Source organism: Hoplias malabaricus, chromosome 4 (genome assembly GCF_029633855.1).
Source record: "Hoplias malabaricus isolate fHopMal1 chromosome 4, fHopMal1.hap1, whole genome shotgun sequence".
Taxonomy (NCBI): Eukaryota; Metazoa; Chordata; class Actinopteri; order Characiformes; family Erythrinidae; genus Hoplias; species Hoplias malabaricus.
Genome location: NC_089803.1, coordinates 31251522 through 31277064, shown reverse-complemented (window position 1 = coordinate 31277064; position 25543 = coordinate 31251522). Strand labels below are relative to the sequence as shown.

General features: G+C 39.2%; 1 protein-coding gene across 3 annotated transcripts in view; it reads right to left on the bottom strand.

Annotated features, from left to right (window-relative positions):
• Positions 1–29: 29 nt before the first annotated feature.
• tmem266 (transmembrane protein 266) overlaps positions 30–25543 on the bottom strand; it is a 55606-nt gene continuing 30092 nt past the window's right edge. For 2 of the 3 annotated variants that reach the window (XM_066667698.1, XM_066667699.1), the window contains exons 5-12: positions 15645–15799; positions 13010–13083; positions 12345–12401; positions 10249–10387; positions 6178–6293; positions 4529–4721; positions 2382–2444; positions 30–1635 (exon numbers count right to left, since the gene is read on the bottom strand). In XM_066667698.1, the coding sequence (XP_066523795.1) occupies positions 1001–1635; positions 2382–2444; positions 4529–4721; positions 6178–6293; positions 10249–10387; positions 12345–12401; positions 13010–13083; positions 15645–15799 (1432 nt within the window). In that variant the 3' untranslated portion in view covers positions 30–1000. The remainder of the gene's footprint in view (positions 1636–2381; positions 2445–4528; positions 4722–6177; positions 6294–10248; positions 10388–12344; positions 12402–13009; positions 13084–15644; positions 15800–25543) is intronic. The other variant, XM_066667700.1, reaches the window with a different exon arrangement.

Genomic DNA, 25543 nt, shown 5'->3' with positions numbered 1-25543 from the left:
TCCCCCCTCTTATCCGCCAGAATATTATATCATTAAACACATGGGGGGGGGGGAACAAACACAATTTCCATGATTTTAACAATTTTTATTTGCTTGACAATTTCTCCCGTTATCAGTTTACAAAATGCCTTGATGACACAGGATTAGTTAGCCTTAATCAAAAAAAGCAGAGGTCTTTTCAAAGGCTCATGCTAAGGACTGGGTTAAGGGTTATGACAACATTCTTGCTAACCATGTTTCTTAAAAACCTTCTCAGACTATATACCTGAATTGCGAACCCATGAAATTTTCAGCAGGTTTTAAAAATACTTGACATTAGCTTTTTTTTTGTTGTAGAATTCTGAATACAAATGTTAGCATCAGTAAGAAAGGCAAAGGTAAGAAATTTGGCTGAGTAACACAGCTCAACACATTTGAACACAGATCAAATGTAACCCTGCAGCAGTCAGATAAGAATGACTGTACATTGTGTTGTTATTCATACAAAGGAAATGAATAAAAACTCATTGTCCCCACCACCCCAACAAAACCCTGAAGTAAGAACTCATAAAGACAAATCTTCATTTATCAATACTGTGTTGTTGTCTGAAAGCTTGAGTGCGTCTTTGTCCCACTGCTGGTTTCTTAACTGTCACCCAACGTGGACAAACACTGAAATAGGAAATTCCTGATAAATGTTCCAGTGATGGCTCCCAAAGTGTCTCTCCCTGGGTTCTGGAAGGTTGTGCAATTTTGGCAGGAGTGACACTCAGAGTTGAAGTGCTTTTGCTTGAGTGGGTGTGAGAGAAAGAAAGTGGGTGTGTGCCAGGAACTACTTGCACCTCTTGAGAAGGCAAACGAGAGCTAAGTCCGTAGTGTGTCACTCGTTGAGCCACTCTTGGAGCGCACGAAGCCTGGGAGAGTCAGTGTCAATAGTGCTGGCTATGAGTGAGAGAGAGCGAGAGAGAGATGGAGGATGCTTCAGCTGGTGCTGGTGGCCATTACACTGCATTTCCTTGTCTTACGTGTCCGATACACGGTTCAGTGGAGCTTCTGTGGACTCCATTAGCCTGTACTTCTCATCCAGTGACGGTTCCGTCCCCTGCAGGTGAATCAGAGGTTTGGTCTGGAACACACCCAGACTCTCCTGGTTCCTTTTATTATAAATGTTCACTCTGTGCTCCAGTTCTGGGCTGGCCTTAACCGAACCCGCTGGACTGGGCAACTTCAGGTTGACTGGGTTCACACGGCCTTTCTGGGCCAGACAGGAATCCTCGGAGAGGGACGAGAGCAGCTCCTTGACCACGGCACTGGGGTCTTGTGTACCCAGGGCCAGTGGGCTACAGTATGGTGGCGGGCAGCAGCGGCGGCCACTGTAATCAGATGTGGACGCCTCTCGCACTGTGGAACTGCAGTCACTACTAGAGCCCAGTGTCTGGCTGCTGATGCTATGCTGCCGGGCCGTGAAGCTGCAGCTGGAGCGAGATACTGTGGTGGCGGAGGCCTCGCTCACGCAGCTTCCGGTGCGCTCCAGGCGGCTGCCAGGCCCATCTGTGCTTACCAGGGATGGAGGCAGCTGGCTGGAGTTGGTGGGCAGGTGCACATCTATGGCTGCAGTGGTTATGATGCGTGCACCTGGGTCTGGAACCCCAATATCTACAATAATGACAAGAACGATATTTACTACTAATCGTATATTCATTCTTGAATGGAGAAGTTGAAGTTTTTTTGTAATGTAATGCAGAGGTCAAGCACTACAGTTCTAGAGAGGTACTGGTACATTAGGACACTAACTTGACTGTGTTTGGGTGTTCACGGGCAACTGGTTAAATTATAATGTAAGTAGTACACCAATACCAACATGGTGTAATGTGTTCATGTATTGACTAACAATGTGTCATTCATAAACTCATTACAAATTCCCAGATTTTCAACTTGAATGTATGAGTACCATTCACAAGCAACTTTCTTTACCTCATAAATAAATGAGTGTAAAGGATCATCTGAATGCACCATACCTTCCTCCAGAGTCTAATCATGAAGTCATCAGTCTGATCCACAAAGGGCAGGTATAACCCCAGGTTGTCACTGCAGAAGCTCTATTTCAGTTGGTTTCAATCTTTAAACATACAATTAGTTACATGAGGAGTGTTCCTTCTTGGATGAAATGCAAACCTGTAGTCACACCAGCCCTTGTGGATTATTTTCATGACTCCTGCAGTGGTCAGACCACAATCTTACACCAGATTTCCAGCTGTATGTCTTCAGAAGTTCTTGATTTAGGGGGGTGTCCATATTAAATGTGCAGGAAAGTAGATTGGAGAGTTGGTGGAAGTGCACAGTGCATGCAATAATAAAACAGCACATAATTCTGTAATTGTATTCAAGAATGTGTGTCTTACCACTACTTGGCTCACTGTAATACTGGCTGATGTAATTGTTCATGTCATCTTGAACAATGTTCTCTGAAATGAAAGCCAAAACATTTATTCATATGATACGGCTCACACAAGTCAGAACATAATAAATAAAACTACTCAGTTTGCTTTAGAGCACTTTATTTTGGTGTGGGTTTTTCCTTGAGGCACGTGTGCGCCATAACGCTATAACCAGTGGAATGATGAAGACACTCCTGCTGTGCTTCTTGGGCAGCCGAGGGAAGAGACGCTTTAATGGAGTGTGTGTTGGCTGGGTAGGATTGGGTCGTGGGCTGCAATCATTGGCTGGGTGAAAGGTCTTCTGATCTACTTGGCAGAGTGGGGAGGCTTGCTGCTGTTTAAGTGCCATTCCTTTATCCCCAGAGACGTGACCCCACCTCACAGGGACTTTATTTCATTCATTTTTTACTGTGTAAAATATTCATATCACAGTGGCCTTGGAGAAGAGCTGCAGCAGCCTAAAACACCAGCAAGACAATCACTGTGGGATGAATAACACATGAGGAGAATGAGGAGCACACACTGGCTAAAAGCTGTCTGTTTTTATTCTACTCTTAGCTGTGAGACAGAGACAGAGACAGAAAGAAAGAGAAGACGGTAGAGAAAGTATGAGGGAGTGTGAGGGAGCTAGAGATACAGAAATGGAGAGAAGGCAGAGGAAGCAGTGATAGATGATTTAATGGCCCTGTATTGTGTGGGGAGTTATTAGCTTTAACCTCAGCGCCTGACAGCTTTCGTTGTTCGTCTGGCTCTAAATTTTGTGTGTTGTCAAAACTTGATCAAATACGTTATCACCTCCTTTTTTTACTTTTCCTCTCTGCTTTGGAAATCTGAGGAGTTAGATGAGTAGAACCTAAAGGAAAAATCCAATATAATGATGTAACTGGCAGGTAGTAGAGTATCTCTTTAACTCAAGATATGGTAATACATATCAGAGCAGTAACATGATTTAATCAATCCTGAAAAGCATCACACACCCTCATAAAATTCACATCATCTGGAAACTATATTTGACATCAGAAAAAGTGTCTTTGTCTTTCAGAACACTCACATTTTCATTGTAGCGTGAATAAGAGATGCCCACTAAAATCCACACCCTAAGGCTACTCTCGTTCTTTCTCTCCTTCTCTGAGCGCTCCCCTGAGGTCAGCCCCTGCTTTGACAGCTCTTTTTGTCCAGGCTGTTCTGAAGAGAAAAAGCCACAGGCGGGCTCCTGCTCCCGCAATCCTCCGGGGGCCCTAGTGTGGCTTGCTGGGAGCCCGTTGTGGGTTTTTTTCAGGTGAAGGGAACAGATGTTTGTGCCATAGCTGAGTACTCTTTTAGAAGAAACATGGCCCAATGCACAGAGCACTACGTGTGTAAGCATGTCAGCTGTAGCATGCGGTACAGATCCCAATGTGACCTGACATAATGAACACAGAGCGGAACACACAGCCAGTCAGACTACATAGTGTTAGACTTGGGCTGCGGTCTTCGCTACAGTCATTCTCATGCAAGTGATATTGTGTGTGTTTGCGGGTGTGTGTGTGTTTGCTCAATACTTGCTGTGTAACATGAAGACAAGATGATAAATACTGTATGGAAATAAATATACAGTATTGTGCGGAGCTAGGGACAAGCATTGTCATTCTACTGCCACTGCTTAAACTAGTAACAATTTCCAGGAGACAAAGACGAGGCTGTAACTTGCAACCCTGCTGGTGTGAGAACATAAAAAGGGAGCTTCTGGTTTGGAATCACTGTTTTCAATAATGCAAAACCAATGCTGACACAGATACCTAAATTAAATTATTCCTATATAGTGTTATTTATATACATATGATTCAAATAATTAATAGGATGATGTACACATTTAAATGTCTAGAAAATCGAACAAAATTGCAGCTGGTTGGAAAAGGACAGGAAGCTGTAAAGTGTTGTAAAGGTGGACACAAGTAGAAAAATGACTGTAAACAGGTGATTGCACTCTCTTTATAATATTGACAATATATTTTAAATTTACTGCCTTCTTATGGCACTCTAAGTATTTCAGAATGTTAACCATACTCATAAATAAATAATAATATAGTAATGATGAATTAAAAAAAGTATATTTTAGGGCAATATTGTACCTGTAGGAGCTCTTGGCTCTCTGGTGTTGGTTCTGGCTTCAGCATCAGAGCCTGCAGGACCCAGGCCATCCACCTCCTGGAAGCTACTGCTCTGCTTGCCCCAAGCATAGTGGATCTGCATAGCAGCCTCACGTTCTGCAGCCAGATCCAAATCCTGCTGGGCCAGATGAGCCCTCAACTGCCTGATCTCAAACTGAGAGAGAGAGTGAGAGAGAGATTTTGAGCATTCTGACTTAAACACTTACAACAGTAAACTGCTAGAGTTCTATGTTGTGCCAAATGCATAGACTCCACTACCTTTGTAGAAACAGTGTGTACAATTGCCATTCACGTGGCCTATCTAACACCACTCACTATACTAATCAATCCTCTAACAACATTTACTCTTGACTTGCATGCTTTTATTGACAAGCTTCAAGTCCGCTCCCTACAGGCTCTGTGTTTGGACATTACACTCATTATCTAATCTATCTTTTTCTCCCAGAGAAAAACAGCTCATTCTCATAATGTACAGGCATTGGCTCTTTCGCTATTGATTGCTGGGACAAGACTCGCTGGGATGGATGGAACTGTGGCTTTTATCTGACTTGGAAGCTCAGCATAGGCAAAGCAGTCATGTCACAGTCAGAATGTCAAATTGTTATGTGAAACAGGAGCTTCCCACACTGTCTTAGTCTCACTTAGATCACCAATGGTTATGGTCTATGATAATGAGTCACTTGTGAGACTGAGGTTTCTCTGATGATGTAGAAGCGCTGTTTAAGTGAATATCATGAAATAAAATTATTACAAATATTTCTCTTGTATTAAGAATTACATATGTATAAAAAAAAAAACATTCTCAAAACCTCATCTATCCGACCAGTGTGTGACCCGGCTTAACAACTCAGCCAAAATCACACTGTTATCATCAGATAGGTTCCTAAGCCAGCAAGTGTTAACCTACACTTATAAAATAGTAAAAACATTATTTTTACAAACTATAAAAAGAAAAACATAAACACTTAGGTTTAAAAGCAATAAAACAGGGCCATATCCGCCTTGAAAGACATTTTGAAGGGCAGCCAAGGCCTAATGGTTAGAGAAGCAGGCTTGGGAATGGAAGGTAGCTGGTTTGTTCTCCACAACCAGCAGGAACATCACTGAGTAAGGCACCCAACCCCCCAAAAATGCCCTGGGTACCAGGGGTTGCCTTGCTCCAGGTATGTACTCACTGCCCTTAGTAACTAATATGAGTGTGTGTTCACTGCCAGGATGAGTTCAGTTCAGTTTAAATTTCACTGCACTGTTGTATAATGACCATAAAAGCATGATTTCACATTCAAAAACATATTTAAAGTGCCTTAATGTAATCACTCAGAGGGTGGGCTAAGGAGTCCTGGCACTTATTATCACAAAAATATGTGCTACTGCTGCCCTCTGTTGGTGTAAATCTACATGTGCTGTGACAGAGTGGGGACCACACACTCTGAAAGTTGGGTTGGTTTGTGTTTTGCTTATTCTAATAAATCTTACTGAACTCAAAAATTATTTAAAGATTCCCTGATAACTTGAATCTGGTGTATTAGCCAGGAAGAAATTTGTAGAGTGAGGTTGAGTGTGAGGAGAAAGAGCCGAGGGAAGATAGATGAGTGTTGAATGATATTCACCGCCTGCTCTTGGCAGATCTGAGTGAGTCTCTCTAGCTGCTCCTCCCGCACAGCTTTAGCCTTCTCATACTGCTGCAGCTCCAGCTCCATCTCCACCTTCACCTGCAGCACATAAGCTGTAACCAAAGACAGGCAGGAGAACAGGACAGGGGTGTTTATTTTCTGCCTGATTTTTACATAAAGCAATGACAATGTAGATCTCTGACCTCTGAGTCATTTCAGTTCCAGTTTATATATATAAAATGTATGTACATGTACACTACTGTATTCATGTGCATTGCTGGTAACAAGTCAATCTCAAGTCCTATTACAGCTTCCTCTGTGTATGAAGAGCTAAAAGGATGCACTGAAAAGCAGATCTACTAAATAAAATATTATGCATTTCAAGCTCCTCATTTTATTCACTAAGATGTCATTTACACTCAGCAGGCAGAAGACAACGCAATGAGAGTATAACTGTGACCAGTCATACACACTGTGTCAGCACTCTGCTGGGAGGACTGAAAGTTTCCATTAAAGTTCATGCTTTGCTCCTTCCTGCTGTCCTGCCTCTACTGTTGACTTTAATGAGACTCTACCAGCTCAGCAGAGACCACTGAGAACTGTCATCATGCCTGCTCTATCTTAATTAGAGAAACTGGGCCCATAATGCTGAGCTTACAGTGGTTGTGTACGGCATGCCTGCTGCAGTCTTCCAAACCTTTATCCCCATTTTTCCTTTATGACAATGAGATTTTATGTTTCAATGGCTGAAACCAGGTGGTTGCATACATTCATTGACCAGGTTTAAAAAGAAAACATTTTGTAGTCCCACTGGTTGTACAGCTGCGTATTATTTTGTAGCTTTCTCCATATCAACTATATTGTCTTCTAGCCCTTCACCAATAGTCAGTGTCTCACTATTGTGTCGGGGACCATTCATGGCTGGACATTGTTTATGGTCTGAAAATGACTGTCACTGCACAAGGTGAAGGGTTAGTGACCTTAGTAAGTGGTCACAGTGATACTGGGAGGCTGTGTTATAATTATATTTCTTTGTCTTGTCAGTTTTTTCCAAATTTGTCCAATTTGTTCTGACTATACCTTACACTTGACAAGCTGATTTACTTGAAATGTAACTCAATGTCTGGCATATTCTATGTAGGTTAGAGTGAATCACAGCTCTCTAAAATGTGTACATGTACATGGTGACTGAAGGAAAAAATAAAAATTCATATGGAGTGATCTAACAAGACTGCGGGGTGATGACACAGCAAAGGCTCTGCTTCTGAAACTAATAAAAAAGTAAAAGAAAAAAAAACAAACATTATTTTCCTCATGGAAATGGAGGAGCAGTTTCAAAGCATTACAAATATTTTGTAAAATATAAACACCTGTCCTTAGACTTTGTTTTTCATTAAGTTTGATGTACATTTTCCTCCGTGACATATGTGTGCAGTGAACTGTGGGTGAGAAATGGATACAAAAGATAAATCGGGACCATCAACCAAGTCATTTGGAACGAAGGCTGCATTTCTCAGCTGACTATGAAGAATCCATAACACTGGACCATTTTTCAGTGACAAAACAAATGTGAACTGCAGCCTTCTCTTACTACAGCATAGACTTTAGATATAAGAGTCCTGTGGATACAGAGTCCTGTCTGCAGTATATCGTAAGCTGTGTTGCTGCTTGAAATGTAAATTGCATTCTGGTCAATAAATCTAATGTACATCCCTAGCATGTGTACTATACACATAACCGACTAATCCTTTCAGTGTTGAAGTACAATTTCAACATAGTTAATGAGACAAAACCATATCCAGTGTTTTGAAGTTATTGCCAAGTTAATGCTATCAGCCTTAAAATGCCAGATCATGCTACAGTAGCAAGATAATAATACTGTGTTGTATTGTTTTACATGACAGTCTATGAACCAGGACTTTATTAATAGTTGCCCTATCCCTTGTTCCTTTTGCCACAGTGCATCCAATGTCAGGCTTTAATACAGCTTTCTGCTTCTTATGTCTCTAAACTACAGTGGTTATATCCCTGATGTCCCAGATATCTATGGACAGATACGGCCTGTTACCAAATTTTAAAAGAGTAAAATCTCATTTCTGTCACTCTTGAACAGCGGAACTCTTTCTGTTCTGTTGTATTTTTAACTAGACACCAGTGTCTCATTAACCTTTCAGCATCTGCAGTCAGAAGGTTGTGACCAAGCCGAGTGAAGAGCAGAGGAGAGCCACAGGAGGGCGTAACACTGCAGAAAACATGATGATTTTTTGTACAGGCTCTTAGACTGTTTAAATAGCACCTTGTAAGGGTGAGAAAAGACAAAGCTTCAAGGACCTTTGGTTATTTGATTGTTTTTGTTGCTTATGTGTTTGACCAGGCATGCTGGTTTAAATCTGAAATTACAGTGAGGTGCGATGAATTTAGAAAAATCTTGGTGTGTGTGTGTGTGTTGGATCAACCTGAAATATAAAGTATTACAAGAGCTGTAGGATCTAGTAAAGAGGATTGTAATGGCACTGGTCTGATATTACAACCTTTTTGCTGACTTCACACTCTTTCTAACAGGTCCAATAACTCACACATATGAAACCTAGCAGCAGAGGGTGCATTTAAATTGCTGAATGAAATGTGTTTAATTCAGGCTGTAGGATTAATGTTAATGCATAACACACAGCTTCCCCCTGCGTGATAAACACACTGTCCATGTTACGTTAAAGTAATACCTATTTTAAATGCAGTACTGTGCAGTAAGTTTTAGGTACCTGAGAAAATGAGATTTAAAAAGCTATTTAATCGGAGCAGTAAGAGTTTATTTCCTCAATAAAATTACAAAATTACAGTAAGAAGCTATAATTCTGTGTGAATGTGTTGGTTTAACCCTTTGCTATTCTCCTTGTGGCAGTCCAGCAATACCTAGTTTCACTGGTTACTAAATACTTCATTATGTATAATCAGGTCTATCAAGGAGAACATTTACACAACACTTTTAGTTCATTTTAGAAAAAGAAATGTACTTACGTTTTTGTATTTATTGTTTTCATATGTCATTTTATACAAGCAACATGTGTGGTTAAGAAACATCACAGTGAGAACTGAAGAATATGTTACTGCAAATTGGCCTTTGACCATAATGAATTGAAAATGATTAAAGATTTGGTATGTACTGAATAATTTGAATCGATATGTCTACATATGGAAATATTTTCCTCAAAGTAATACCTTTCAACATTTCTAAACTTTCTGAAAAGAAGTTAATCTGCAAGATCTGAGCTACACGACAATACAAAATGAGACCTAAAACTGTTTCAGCTGAGCTTTTAAAAGAAGGGTGCAACTGCATGTTTGCTGTCATTCTAATGCTTCTTGTTCCACAGAAAGACAGCATGAGCAGAGGTGTGGGTGTGAATGAGGGTGACCTATTGCCACATTAATTGGAGCTCTGCTTAACCGCTATAGACATTGTGCTCTTCTAAGCATACAGGACAGATCGGCATGAATTTAAATTGAACAGATACTGGCTGAGCAGGCTGAGAAGTGTCTATCGATTGAAGCGCAAACGGATCTAATTACTACCTGTCACAATATGCACAGTGTTCGTCAGTTATTTATCAAAGCGAAACAATTTTAATAATCCTTCCCATATTGGTATGATAAAATTATGGCTACAACTGTTGAATATTATGATATTTTATACTGATTATATTTGTCATAAATATTTGAAAAGTATATACAAACTAGAAAGGTTTAAGGCTCGTTCCCCTGGTTAAGACTAAAAGACTAAAAGTGTGTGGTGTCCCCAAAGTAAAATTGTAATTACTGGTTAATTTAACATTTGCATACAATTATAATTATTTAACCTTTTAACCCATTATTTAATACATTTTGATATATTTTTTAAAATTTTGTTTTTGAACATATGGTTTATGATTATGTGTCCCATAATTTGATTGCATATACAGGTGTAACTCTTTGGACCCTGTTTTTGAGAAGAAATTCTAGAGAAATATATGTACCAGCAGAAACACAAAGAAAGAAAATGAATCTGTAGCATGTAGCAATTGAGTGGCTCACCATCAATGATTCTCTTGACTCTCCAGATGCGGAGGGTGATAATGAGACTGATGGCATCCCAGGGGCTGCTGGGCCCATTAGCAACAGTGGAGGCAACCATTGGGGCCAATGAAAGCACAATCACAGCACCGTCAAATACCTGTATCAAACACACAAACACATCTCCAGGATTCAAACTTGAAAAAGAAAATATGTTCAGAGCATTAGCAGACATATAAAGTACTATTTCAATGATAATACTAATTCTAAATAACATTATATATATATATGAACACTGTAATCTTATAAGAGTTTACAGTAAGTGCAACAAAATTACACTTGGTAGTCATATGTGTTTTTGAATAGACAAATACTTAATTATTTATTATACTGGTATTACAATTTATTAAAGTGGATGAATCCTACGCAAAATCCTCATAGTTAACATTCATTAAACATCCAGATGTCACATATTAGTTCTTTACTAACAACAATATAGATAGATGGATGGATGGATAGATGGATAGATAGATAGTAAGGAAATGAAATACCCTACACAGCAAGTTCACATCATCCATTAAAAAAATCTGTATGCATTTCTGGAAAAGAACGGAAAATCATGGCTACCACGCAGAAGCTCAGTTTTATTAAGCTTGAACATATCACTGTCAAATACTCGGAAATATGCTGAGAGGATGAGAGTCTTATGACATGAAGACAGGCCTGTAATAACCCAGCTGACTTGAGATAGCATAACATCAACCAGAAGCTTAAGAGAAATTAGAAGTGTGTTTATGACTGTGAGTGAGTATTTACTCTAAATGCTAACATCTAATGCTACATACACATTACAAGCCTCATTAATCAATTCCAATTTTGGAATCTTTGAACAAAATTGACCATCTTGACGTTTCACATTCAAAAATGTAAATGACTTCTATAGGTCTCTAATGTGATCAAATCTGTTCCTGAAACGGCATATATGTGCACACTGATACATTAATGCAGCTTTGTCCTAAATGGGTCCCTAAGCCCTGTGTAATGCATAATGTAGGTCCTTGAATTCAGGTTTGTCAAACAAAACCAATTTCTATTCAGCTATCAGTTCCTTTTCTAACACTGAGTGAATTGTTGTGGTGCAGAATCTATAGGTTCATTACCTGTGCTGTGTGGAATGTAGGAAGCCCTGAACCATTAGAGACGCAGCCTGAATATCTCTGTTAGTGTTGACTGATAAAGGCAGAACTAAGTGCATGCGTTCAGGCAAACACAGCTTTCACATTCATGTCACATGGCCATGAATCGGATACATATCGGATCCAAGACCACATGCAAATTCAGTTAAGTCTGATTTTAAAAGATGGGATTGTTTAAAGATAAAAAAAAAAACACAGATCTGTGTCCCATTAAAGCAAAATATCTCATTTGAGTCACTTCGTACGGGTAATGTGAATGTAGCCTAAATATAGCTGAAATAAAGCGCAGCTAACACACAGATCAGATGCGCTCCTGATTTTAATTTTCTTTTTAATGGCCATTTCTTATTATATTTTGCTCTTCCACATTAAACCACAGCAGTTAACGTGGGTGATAATGAAAACAAGGCTGATTTGTATTGCTGCTTTATTAAATGTCAAACAGAAAATGTGAATAAAATCAAAAGTTATTTTGACAAAAGCTATTCTATTTTCTGATGTTTAATAGAGAGTTTTTGTTACTTTGGCTGTGTTTCATCACATCTGCTCAGTCTGATCACATTCAAACTGCAATAGGGCCTCTTCTCCACAGACATAATGAGGAACAGTATGGGGAGACATACAGGATGTGTGAGCACAGGGCAGTAGGCCTTTGCTGCTCCACTACAGATGTGACATTGAGACCATGACACTGCAGCACAGACACAGACTCATCCCTCCTTACCTTTCGCTTTCAAGACTCTCTCTCACTTTCTTTCTGTCTCTGATTTATTCTCTCTCTCTCACTTTCATACTCTGTCTTTAACTCTCTCTACCTGTCGTTTTCTATCTACCTGTTTTTTCACTGACTACCTCACTCTCTTGTCCCCCACTCTCATTCTTTTCCCCCTACCCTTTCTAATAGGGTCTTGGGGATCTTACCTCAACTTTGTTCTCTATGTAATCCCATATCCCCAGCACCACAATCCTGAAGACAGTCTGAGACAGAAGCAGAAAGAGAAGAAGAAAGAAGTACAAACACAGATTCACAGAAAGTCACATAGAGGTGAAGGTATATTCACTGGGAAAATAGTGAAGAGATCAAATTTTGACAGGTCAGCACATCCATGGTTCCATTATCAAGCTTCTAGTATAATGACCAAGTATAATGCATGTAGATCAGACGGGGATTTTATCAGCAAACAGGCAGATGGGTGTATTCCACCTAGGCAGTGCAGCAGAGCTACCTGATAGGTTTCAAAACGAAAAGCAGGCATTCCCTAATTCAAAATGGAAAAGATTTAGAGCTGCAGCAAACAGCAGCAGTACACCTATACAAATCTTTGAATCCTGAACATCTAAAAATCTGACACCTCAGCAAAACGTTGCTCCAACATTAAATCTACTTTTCTTTCATTTCTTTGGAATGCCGTGCTCATAAATCACCAGTGACATGTGATATATATTCATAATCTCCACAATAGTAGGAATGCATCTTAACTGAAGGTGATGCTAGGAGTAGTAGCTGCTGACTCAGAAGACACCCCTCTCTCTCTGGTGTTTATCTATTCATAGAGTAATTTCCTCACAAGCACATACATACAAACCTCAGTGAAGAAGACTGAGAGAATGACCAGGCTGATCCAGTGGATGATGCCAGCAAACTGGAATTCATTGGTAACTGAGGAAAAAAAACACACAGTGTAAAATGTACAGTCATTTATCCAACCATCAACAAATAAACAAGCAAAAATCATAAATGCTTAGATACAAAACAAAATCAAGAACTTAAATGCACTAAGAAGTCAGTAAAAAGCAAAGAAATATTGCACTTCTGGCTGGGGAATCAAGCATGATCAGCCAGGACATACAGGTAGAAATACTAACAATACTGACCATCAATTAATCAAACACATTTCTTACAGAATTCTAAGCCATCATCACTCAATTAATACAGTCTCATTTTCTAAAGAAAACCAGTTAGAAAGAATAAATTTTACAAATGTTAAGTAAAAGGTCATTCTGAGTTTGTGTTTATTGTTAACACTAGGGTTGTCTGAGAAACCATGTCATCACCACAGGCTCCAGGGAACCCTGTCTATTTTTGCAATTCTTTTGTGTAAAACAGACATAGCCATAGACTTGGTACCATAGCTCTGGGTTCAGGTTGGACTGGTACTGTATTGTAAAACCTATAAATCCAAAGCAACCTGCACACCAAATGATCAGGTTTCAAAGTTACAAACACAAACTAATAGTAAAAGTTGCTTTCAAACCTATGATGCATATTAGAAAATGCGTCACATCCTGTACTTACAGCCTGAAAGCATCTATAACATGTAAGCAGATTATAATTTGGATCCTGTCTATGAATGTGTCACATTCAGACAACATGAAAGGCCCTATTTCTCATTAAGGCAGCCATCTAAACTGAAAGTATGTCAGGTATTAATGCTATTCAGCTCCACCCGTCCACTCCCACAGGGCCAGCCACTTCTGCTCTTGCAGCAGTTTACCTCTGCCTGCCTGTCTATTTATCAGCCCAATTATGGATAATCACTGTGCTGCATTCAGCTGTCACCCTGCCATCCCCCTCTTCCCTTCATGCACCACCTCCTAGCCCATCTGTCTTTGTTTGTCTCATTCACTGATCTGTCCATCAGTCCATTCATCTCCCTCCATCCATTAATTCAGACGGCGGTGCTGCAGTGCCTCTATCTACTCCTCTGCTAATCTCTTGCCCTGCATTTGTCTTCCCCCCCCCCCCTTCTCTCTCTCACTTCTCCTCAGTCCGTCTATCAGGACTTTTAAAAGGCCAGATAGGATGGGAAGACAGAAGCTGACTTATGGCTCCTGTCATTTCTCTGGTAGCCCATGTGCTGCGCTCTTGGCTACGGGCTGGTGACTGCCCCACTTATTATGAAGGAGATCATCTATCTAATGTCAGATCATGTAGATTAGCTCGGACTCTCATGCCACAGGGGAGAATGTCACATAGGCAAGTGCCTGTGCTGTGTTTTCAAATTGGAATGGCAGTGAGAGCTGAAACGGTCCCATCAGGGACACGGAAATGCTCCTGAGATTTGTGAGATTTGCGTGTGTATGTGTAAAACAGAGGGACAGGTCCAATCAGTTCCATCAGTAAACTTCATCCTGGAAAAATAAAGCCAACATTTTTTCTTTGCTATGAACCGTGAGATTTAACAAATTTTGATCTTTGGTCCAAACAGTGGATGTTTAAATCTTCCATTATGTTCTGACAATATGTGCAAATTATATTTAGTGCTGCATTCTGCACTGAAACAAAAACTACTGAGAGATAATGTACAATGTATAAAAGGCCATAATTTGACATTACACTGTATCAGAGAAAAATGCTTTGCTTACTGCTAAAAAAAAAATGTATGCCAGGCTTATTATTTTATTTTACATTAAATTTCTTTTCTGTAAACGTTTTGGTTTCGACAAGATTTCTCCAAACTCTTGGCCTGCCCTAATGCTATGCTGCTGTATTAATTAATCTTGTGTGAACTACTTGCTTTTATCCGAAGTACCTCTATAATGAAAGACCCAGAAGGTCAATTTCATGAAGAAAGCTTATTTAAAAGCTGTCATTTGTCATGTTTATTCTACAAATTGTGTTTAATCCTCCTTTCACATTAAACATGACCTATAATGTCTGTTATAACACGACCTATGAATTATAATTATGGCCACCAAAGATCTTGTTACATGGAACACCTGAACAACAGAATCTACTATTTATTTATCCCTATACCGATGCTTAGCCTAAACCGAAGTTCACACAAAGAACAGTGTCAGTTATGTAAAACACTGCCTAGGGGAAAAAAGTGCATATTCAGTGCAGTAGTCTCATGCTTTTTTGATATAAAAAACAAATATCATAAAAAAATATAACAAAGAAAAACACTTTCACATTCCCAATATTTTTGTTTCACATAAAAAAAGAATTAATTTTATATTAAGCATAACTCAAATAAATCTTTTGGAGAACACAATTTATCTAATATAAGAATAAATCTAGCTTGTTCTGGTTGGTGAACAAACTTAGTGTTTGGATTATAAATTCACAAGAGTGTATTTTATTTTTGTTCATGAGAGAAAACCCTTTTTCCAAGCTGGTGAGCTATGTTTATAGATATAATGAAGTGACAACTTTCTTATGTGTGTGAGAATAAGCTAAGGCCACAGTTCCAAAGCTGACCTCACTGTAGTACTCACACTGCAGCAGTTTGGTGTCAATGAGCAGCTCCAGGCTCAACAGGACCACCACCAGGATCACACAGGCCACCAGGAAGCAGTTAAACCCTGCACTCAACAAGCACACCTGCCACAGGGCCGCCCTCCGCCCACAACATGGCTTTAGCCAATTAGACCTGAGAAGAATAGATAAATAGAGAGAGAGAGTAAAAAAAGAATAAAAAAAAGTACTTTAGATTATAATATTAAATTCTGACAAACTGCATGTGGATATTAAGCACCATACAAATGCATGTAAAATGTTTTACCCTACTCACAGACACAAAGCATTCATAACATATAATGCTCACAAAATATATTCCTTTAATAAATGACAAGATGCAACACCCCTCCTTCACCGGCTGTAATTGGTTCATTCCCCATTTATCTATAATCCTCAGACTTTGTCAAGCATTAAACTTTTTACAGGTCCCTGTGCCGAGCAGGGTTCTGTGTGATTAATCACTTATGCTCCCTTCGTCTCTCTCTGCCTCCCTCCACCACCCCCTTCCTCCTTCATTCCCTCCCTCCTATAAAGACTGACTAATTGAATTGCCCTGTTGATGGCCTTATTCGCTCCTGTGCTCTCTGTATTCCTGTCACTCTCCTGCTTCTTCATCCCCACTCTCCCTCTCTTTATTTTTCTCTCTCTGGCTCTCTCTTCCTCTCCTGCTGTCTGCTGCTCTACCACTGCTATCAACAATCTCTGTCTTGGCACTTAACTGGAGCATAGGGATATTCATTATCAGGAGCATATGTTATTATCTGCATACTATAATCATAGGAATGCTTTAGAGAATCGATTTTGCTGCTATTCCACCAGGCAACAATTTACAACCAAGAGCTTTTTAGAATGGGTCCCATTCCAATAACTCCCTTTCGATTAAACACCAACTGTAAACCCAGTGCAACACTTCTGACCAGTCATATTAAATCGCTAGAGAACGGTCATTTACGTAGTAGTTTCCAGCCTGAGATCCAGATTCATGTGGAGTATCCCGTCCCTTTCCCAAGGGAGCGGATCCTGATCTTGGCAGGATGGGACTGGTCCGTTTGTGAAGCTGCTCTAACTTCATCCTGTGTCCCTCTCCACACACGCACATACACACATTCCAACGCACACACGCACACACACACACACACCATCTGGAAGCCACAGACTCCATCCCTCACATGCAGCCAAAAAGATGATTGCTTAACAGCATGGCAGTGCCTACATTTGATTAGAGAGCCAGTGTTTACAATGCTTTAGGCTTTGCCCTTGTGTGGTGTGAGTGAGAAGGGCAGAGGAAACACTGGAGCGGAATGTGAGGCTGAGAGGTGACACCTGGTTATAACAGCTCTGCACTTCACAATGCTTTGTCCTGCCCAAACTGCATTCTCCAGCTCCCATGAGAGTCTAGCAGTGTAGCACTGTGCTCATGGGTGGATTGTGGATTGCTCTATTATAATTTCAACCCTGACAATTTCCATTTATTGAAAACAATTCCACTGAGATTAACCAAAGTTTAAATTAGTTTTTGAAACTCCTTTTTTTGTTGTTTAATTTACTGAGTACATGCTATTTGTAAAACATTCAAGCAGAATTTTGCTTGACTTTAGCTGCTCAGCTGTCTATGTCCATCGTTTGATTCTCTTCTTCATTATTCATTTCATTCATTCATTGTCTGTAACCACTTATCCAATTCAGGATCATGGTGGGTCTGGAGCCTACCCAGAATCGCAAGGCAGGAACACACCCTGGAGGGGGTGCCAGACACACACTCACACCTATGGACACGTAGGTGTATCAAGTAGCCAATCCACCTACTAATGTCTGTTTTTGGACTGTGAGTTCCTTACAGATCAGCTGGAGCAGGTTGAACCCCTGCAGCTGTGTGACAGTGACACTATGTTTTGTGCCACCGTGCCTCGTGCCTCTTCATGATGCACATTAATTTGCTATAGGTGACAGCTGTACCTGCTGAACATAAGGTTGATTGTTAGTTGATGTGTAAAGCCCATCCTAAACCTTATGCTGACAGCAGGGTACACTCAATTTATTGGTTTCAGAAAGAAAAGAATAGTGAGCATTCTCTGTCATGATAAACCATCCTGAATTCCTACTCCATTCGGCTCTCTTTCCCTCCAGTCCAGCCAGGTGACTGAAGGAGTGAATCTTGCTGAGATTTATGGACAATAAATAACAGAGAATAGAGGTGCAAATGTCAGTGTTGAGCAGTAGAGCAGGCGAACTGATTTAGCCTGGGACCTCTGTTCCTCAGGAAGGTCCCAGTAGCACAGCAACAAAAAGCAGGGATATGAAACCTCAAACAAAGCTGTCAAGGAGCTTTGGGCCTCAGCATGGCTCATGAACAACTGTCTAAATTGAGCCCGAAGTCCCAAATGCCATGAGGAATTCTGCACTTGTAATATTTCAAGGGTGTACTAATACTTCACAGTCAAGAGGAAAAATGATATTATTTTCTTGTTTTAGATGGTAGTACCATTATACACTGCATGCTACAGAGATGGAATACAAGATTCGCAAAACATACAAAGGCACGTAAAGCATTACCACACTGGCTAATTTAAATACAAACACGCAGCCCGTCCCAAAGTCAAATATCAGTAAACACTACTTACGTCATCAAAAAAGCATGAGACGATTTTACAGATGACTCCATTATGCTGTAATTAAACCTGTGGTATGGTATTCAAGCTGACAGCAGCAGTTTCAGTAACTAGAACAACTTCAGTTTAGAGAGGAAATACGACTACAGAGGAAAGTAGCAAGATTCTAGAGAGATCATTTCTTAAAAGAAAGCTTCACAATGGATGGTGTCTGTCTGAGCGAACAGAGGAAGAGGGAGAGACAGAGAGAGAGAGAGAGAGAGAGAGAGAGAGAGAGAGAGAGGTGACCATACAGATCAGGTGAGTGGCAATGTGGGCAGGAGGACACTTTAAGTGTGTAATTCCACCAGGAATGCTGGTGTGGGATTCTATCCTCTTGCCTTTCCTCTCTGCTGAGGGTAGTGAAGTAGTAAGTCAGCCGAACACTCTAACCTCCAACAGCAATGTCAATCTGTGTCATGGACCTTTTTCTGAAATATATGGCCAGGCATCAAAATAACCCCAAGACAATCACACGTCAACAAAAATAAAACTAATCTTTACAATACTTGATAGAATGTATGTAAGATCAATAGCAAGTCATTAGCAGTCATGCTGTCACCTATTAGCTTTCAGAATATTAAACATGTAAATATGTCCACAGAATGGTGAAATCCTGATCATCTATCAATATAATAAGAATTCTTAATTGACATAAACCCTGCAACCTACAAATCAAGATTTTATAGGGAAGCAGAAGGCTGAAAAAATATGTCAAATTTGTCAAGAGACAGGGATGGTGGAAAGGAATAAAGTATGTGTCGGAATGTATACAGTTTCATATTTCCTTCAAACTAGTTCCCTTCAGCAGAGCAGAAAAGGTATTCACTTAATAAAGACATTAAAAAGGAAATGTGGGGTGATGGATTAGAGAAAGGCAGAAGACGTCTATTGGGGAGAACAATGTTAAACTCCTATCTGCTGCAGTTTGTATTGGGATGTTAGGCTGTGGTTGTATAGAAAATAGAGAGAGAGAGAGAGAGAGAGAGAGAGAGAGAGAGAGAGAGAGAGAGAGAGAGAGAAAGCTTGGCAGGTCACACTGATCTGGGAACAGCAGGCTTTCTGCCACAGAGATGAATGCTCTCATCAGGGGCCTGGAGGATGAGTCTATATAAAGTGAAATCATTAGGCCTCAGTCATCACAGACAGCTAAAGTAAGGGTGTTGCAGTCATTCAGGCAACGGGGATAGAAGCAGGCCTTATTGTGAAAATGGAGCACAAGGTTGCTAGAGCGGCTGCTCACCCAAATATTAAACTGTTTGTGTAACGAACAGTGCTTGTGACTTTGAAAAAGTCTGAAGGGACATGGTGTCTTATAATACTGCATCATCAAAAAACAGTATCAGCAAAGGCACAACAAAAACACTGCATTAGGCAGCATGAGTGAATTTAAAAAAACAAAAACAAAACAAAACAAACAAAAAAAACAAATTACTGTAGTCACACCCCACCCCAGCCACACTTAATACACTCTGTGTTACTGTCACTAAAGGTACAAACACTGTAAATGTACCTTTAAAAGGTACATCAATAGTATTAAAGTCCAGTTGTTTTCCCTAAAAGTTCATTACATTCTCTTCTCCAGAAGGACAGGTGAAAATTTGTAAGTTTTCATTACAGAACTGTGTGAAATAAAAAAAAAACATAATATAAGTCCTGGAGATGAACTGGGGTCTATGAAATCAATATTAAAATCTACAATTCTAATAGAATAAGGTACAACTATGTTGCCTAATTAAAGATACACATATGTATCCTTAAGAGGAACCACCACAGAGACAGTAAAAGGTACCACAACAGTGACAAATTTTCTGACAGTGTACACACATAAACCCAGTAAATACACTTCATATGTAATGGTCACCTGGTCACTTCATATGACCAGTATCTGGATTGTATCCTTATAAAGTTTTAGCCACATGTATTTACATTTAGTAATCAAATGTGTCTCTGGTTACTCAGACGAAATCCGATTACCATGTGGGAGGGAATTTGCAAATCCACTCATTATGTACCAACCAGTCGAATATTTGTTCAGTCTCTTCCTGTGCTGTACTAAAGGTGGTGCTGCCATGAAATTCTCAATTTCACATGCCATCATGCATTTCTTCAAACCTAGGGCACACCAACATACAGTGGCCCACTGAGTCACATCACAACATTTACAAAGCAGACAAAAACATAACCTGAAATGCACCATTTCAGAAAGATTACTTTTGAGAGTCACACACTGGGAAAACTCCTCTATCTGGTGGAGAATTGTGTATGTTTTTGTAGTTGTATTTGTGTGTGTTTTTGTGGGTGTGTAACAGTAGAAGCACCATGCAGCAGAGACCTGGTCAGCTACCTGCAACAAGCACTGTGTTGGTTTAATTTGTTTCATTCCCATACGAAATCAAGTCAATGTTCAGATTAGTTACACACACACACGAGAACTGAGACAGAAGAACTTTATCATCAGTGTGACTGACCCTTGAATGCAGCTTCAGACGTACTGCAGGGGGAGGAGTCTGATTTACTGGGAGGTGTTTTGTCAAATGCATCTTGATGTATACATTTACACTATAAATGCCTATAATGTGGCTCCAATGTATGCAGCTAAAATTACCAGAAAACAGCTGAGTTCACTAAAAAACAGTAGATAATTTAGCCTTTAATTTTCTTAGAGGATGTTGGGGAAAAACACAGACCTGGTCGATTCAGACAGAAATAAAAATACAGAGGACCCCCTGTAAAAGACAGAATTCCCCAGGACCCCATGGAAGTTTAATCCTGTCTGAATAGGGCTTATGAGTTTAAAGCTTATTGAATTGAGTTGGGTTTATGACCAGCTCCTGAAGTGGTTTGATTGTTCAGATTTGTATCTGTTTTAAATAAACCCTGGGTGCATTTATGCTTGCATTTTATGTATTTTAGTTTATCCAGATAAATATAAGCTTAAAACTCAGAATGGATTATGTGACCAGGTGTAGATAGGGTCCATAGCATCCATTTCTACGTTTTAGAAGCCCTTCATACTAGTTCAGTCAAAGTAAGTAGTAAATATTTAATTTTAAAAACATTCATTCATTATCTGTAACCGCTTATTCAGTTCAAGGTCGCGGTGGGTCCAGAGCCTACCTGGAATCATTGGGCACAAGGTGGGAATACACCCTGGAGGGGACACTACCTGCTGTGCCACCATGCCACCCTTTTAAAAACATTACAAAATAAAAAGAAGACATGCTTTAGTGACTGATCACTATGGCATCAATGTAATTTCAGGCTTAAAGGAGCAATCTGTAGGATAATTACTGTACTTAGTCATAAAATGTCCAGGGTGTGTGATCATAGATTAAAGAAACAGTCAAAGCTTAACACTGCTGCCCATTCTATGATCCCGCTCCTTCTATGATCCCAGAGGTCCTGCCTGTCATCCCATCCTCTGTCCAATCATTTTACAGTCCACCATGTGGCCAGGTCTACAAATAGTGTCTTGCAGCCATGAAATGACCAAGTGAACAGAGTTAATGTTTTATATATATATATATATATATATATATATATTTTTTTTTAATGCAAAGAAAGTGAAGAATAGCGATGTTTGAAAGGTGTTAGGACTGTGTTTTCTGTGTTTTATATGAAGAAGGTGAATAACAACAAGAGTGAAATACCATTGTTTGTTTTAAAGAACTTGATGCAGATTCATGTGTGTTTCTCCATGGTGTGTGTGTGTTTTAAACAGAGTAATAATTATGTTTGAAAAGCCTCGCACATTAAGGTGGAACAGAGAAATCAATCTTGGTTGTACACAGCAAATATAAGCGTTTTAGTAGTAGGTAGATATTTTAGTCACATGATGTACACTTCATTGCATGTTTTAAACGAGAAATAAGAAGTGTTTCAAAACGAGTTTTGTTTATAAATCCTAGCACTAGCTTTAGATTCACATAGCTGTTTAAGGGGGAAATGAGTATTCAATAAGAACCTAGAGAACAAAGCAAATAAGACTCTTAAACAGACCCACTGAAGGTGGAACTAAATTCTTGAACATGAAAATTGAGAATAATTGATTGAATAATACAATTGGTTTGTGTATTTTTACTTGATAAACTGGAATAACAGTTGCTCCAAAAAATTGTAAAAGCTAAAGCGCTAGTTTCAGCTCTTAAATTAGAACAGAGAATTCAAGAACCAAGGCCTCGTAAACGGACGCGTAAGGTAGAACTAAATGTTTGACTACAAAAATTGTGGATTCGGTCTGCCTCCTAAACGACATTTATGGTGGAAAGGAAAATTGATAAGTAACACCAGCCTCATCTAGTCTAAATATTTCAGGTGAATTTGAACAATAAAGGTTTGTAAATGCAGGGAAATAGCGGCCACATGTTCACTTTTTTGCGTAGATGTTTTAGTGAAATGGTGAACACTTTTCTGTGTAAATATGTTGATTACAGCACATTCTTCTTAGCTATGGCCCAAGTTCTTAAACTCCTCTCTTGCTTGTTCGTTCAGTTTTCCTCAAACTGGCGACCTGCTCAAGCTTCACGTTTGGGGGGGAGGAAGAGGAGGCAGACCCACTTTCCACTGTTTTGAAACTGTATTATAGTTCTGAACTGAAATGCTTAGTGTCAGTTTTACATAATGCTCCTTTAAGAGATTTTAAAAAGAAAAAAAAAATATAAGATTCTTTATTGTTTGCTCAAATGGATACTTCTTTTGCCCTTCTTCGACCATGTGGAATTGCCTTGTAACTCACTCACATACACAATTTTATCTTTGTCTGCAGATATTTTGGTTTCACTTTTACAGACAAAATCTGTCAACAGTAACCGTATTACAATTATGTGTGATAAAGGTGTAAAATCTTAATTACATTACAGTCATTTAGATAACAGATTTAGAACATTATGAATATAATTACCAAAAATCATAACTAATTCAGAGAAAACTGTACATTTTAACTGATATTTAACTGTACATTATATATTAAATATTTTAAAAACAGATTAATTAAATTGTCACTACAGCAACTATTCTTACACAAGTAGAAATTTCTAAACCTGTTTAAATCCCACCTAACAAAATATTCAATATGGAAGACAAAAGCAAATGGAAAACTTAGGTATTTTTTTGCGAAACATTACAATAAGATGGCACGGTGCATCTGCTGCCGTCGCGTCTGTTGCGCAGACCTAACCCCTGTTGGGCGAGTGGACAGACAGAAAATCATTTCGCTGCAATGATAACTTTGTATGTGACAGTAAATTGAATCTAATCTAATCTAATAAAAGTGTATAGGTCCCAATAATTTAGACAATAATAGACCTTACAAAATGGTTAGATAGTGTCAAATTATTCATTAAGTAATGAGAGGAAACAAGAAATAACATTAACTAGAATTCATTTGGGATTTTATATTTGTTCTTATTTCTATCATTAATAATTAATCGTGACTTTACTTAATCTTTTATTAATAATTATTACTTCCTTATTACTTAATATGGCCTTACGTACTGTTAGTTAATGTACCCATATTGTGTTTCCCATAAATTAATATACCCTTATTGTGTTTTTCTTCTAAATCAGAAAGAATGCACATCTAAAAATACAGGCTTGAATGCATGCACTGATACAGACACACACATAGAGAAAAGGAAATGCTCCCTCGCACCGTAGGATGCACTTATGGATGTGTGACAGAAGAAAATGACTGGGCTGGTTTGGACAGGTTTTTAAAGACATCAGAATCAACAGCAGCACTGCTGATTTGCTGGGGAAGGATTGAACAGCTACAGACAGGCAAGCAGAGAAGGCTGGATTAAACCATGAAACTGCAATCGATAGCAGCCAGGAGCAACTGCTGTCATATATATGGCCCTCAGTCAAACATCCCCTATTTCACACTGGAGCAGCAGAACAGAGCATCAAAACACCGAGCGGTATGAAAAATTTGGAAAGGTAACGTGTATATATACGTAATGTGGGTCATGTCATATACAGTGATTATGTTACAATTACCACATTTATATGTCAGGAAAACGGTTAAACAGAACTAGCAGAATCAGGGTAGACGATGTAGGTCAGAAATCTCTATATAACTAATTAGTCATGATGTACAAGTTTTACGCTTTCATTTGTGGACTTGTATCGCCTGAATCTTAACTCAGAACCTGACCATTCCGTCGTGTGAGGATTCTGAAGTATAACGGGAGAGGAGGCCTTGAGCTATTCTCATATGAAATTGCTTTGAGAAAAAGCAATCAAAGAGGAATAACCTATACCTTGCTGCCAATTGGCACATATTACCCTTCTTTCTCAAAGTTGTTAATGGCTCTACATTTTATAATCTTCATCATACTTTGAGATTTAAACTTTAAAGCAAATGTCAGGCAGAGTGCCGGACGTTGTGCTATCCGGTTATAAGCCAGCTCTTGTGTCGGCTCATGATTGAGATCTCAATAGCAGGGTTACCAGCCTGAAGTCTGCCTTCTGAAAAATTCCTAGAGCAGTGATGGCATTATGGCTGATTGGAAAAAATCAATCATGGCATAAACCCATGAAAAATGGTTTTGGCTGAGCCACATTAGTTCCATGTGCAGCTGAGGCCCACACCCCTTCGATCACTGCTCTGGCAAAGCTATTAAGTCTCCCAGTGGCTCGATAAAGCTAATGTTTAAAATGAAACTTTGCCCTCTTAAAGAATATCTCAGGGAATATATAAGGCATTTCCATGAGCAATAATAAATGTTTATTAAGTGCAGTCAAGTATTTCTAATCTGATTTTTTTAGGGTAGTGATAACAATAAGGCACTATAGAATATTTTCATCATGTAGAAAGGCAAACTATTTCACAGCATTCATCTAACCCCATCAGGTAAGGAAAGAAATGATAGGTCTGAGTCTAAGAAGCAGTTGGCTCTTGCTTTGTTTGTTTGTGTGTGTGTGTGTCTGTGTGTATGTGTGTGTGTGTGTACGTGTGTGAATGTAAAAAGATCACATGGAAGGCAGACAAATTACATTTCTTAATATGCCATTAATGGTAAATGCTGTGTAAATTAAACTATGTAAATTAAATCAGTATTTGATTAGGATGTAATCTTATTTGATCTCTGCGGTGTAACTGGGGGGATGACATACATACTAGAGGGAGCTCAAACTATCTCCAATTAATGAAGGGGTCCTTAACCCTTTTTAACAGTGTGATCCATGTTTAGTCCTCCCAAATAAATTAAAGGCAACGTCTATAA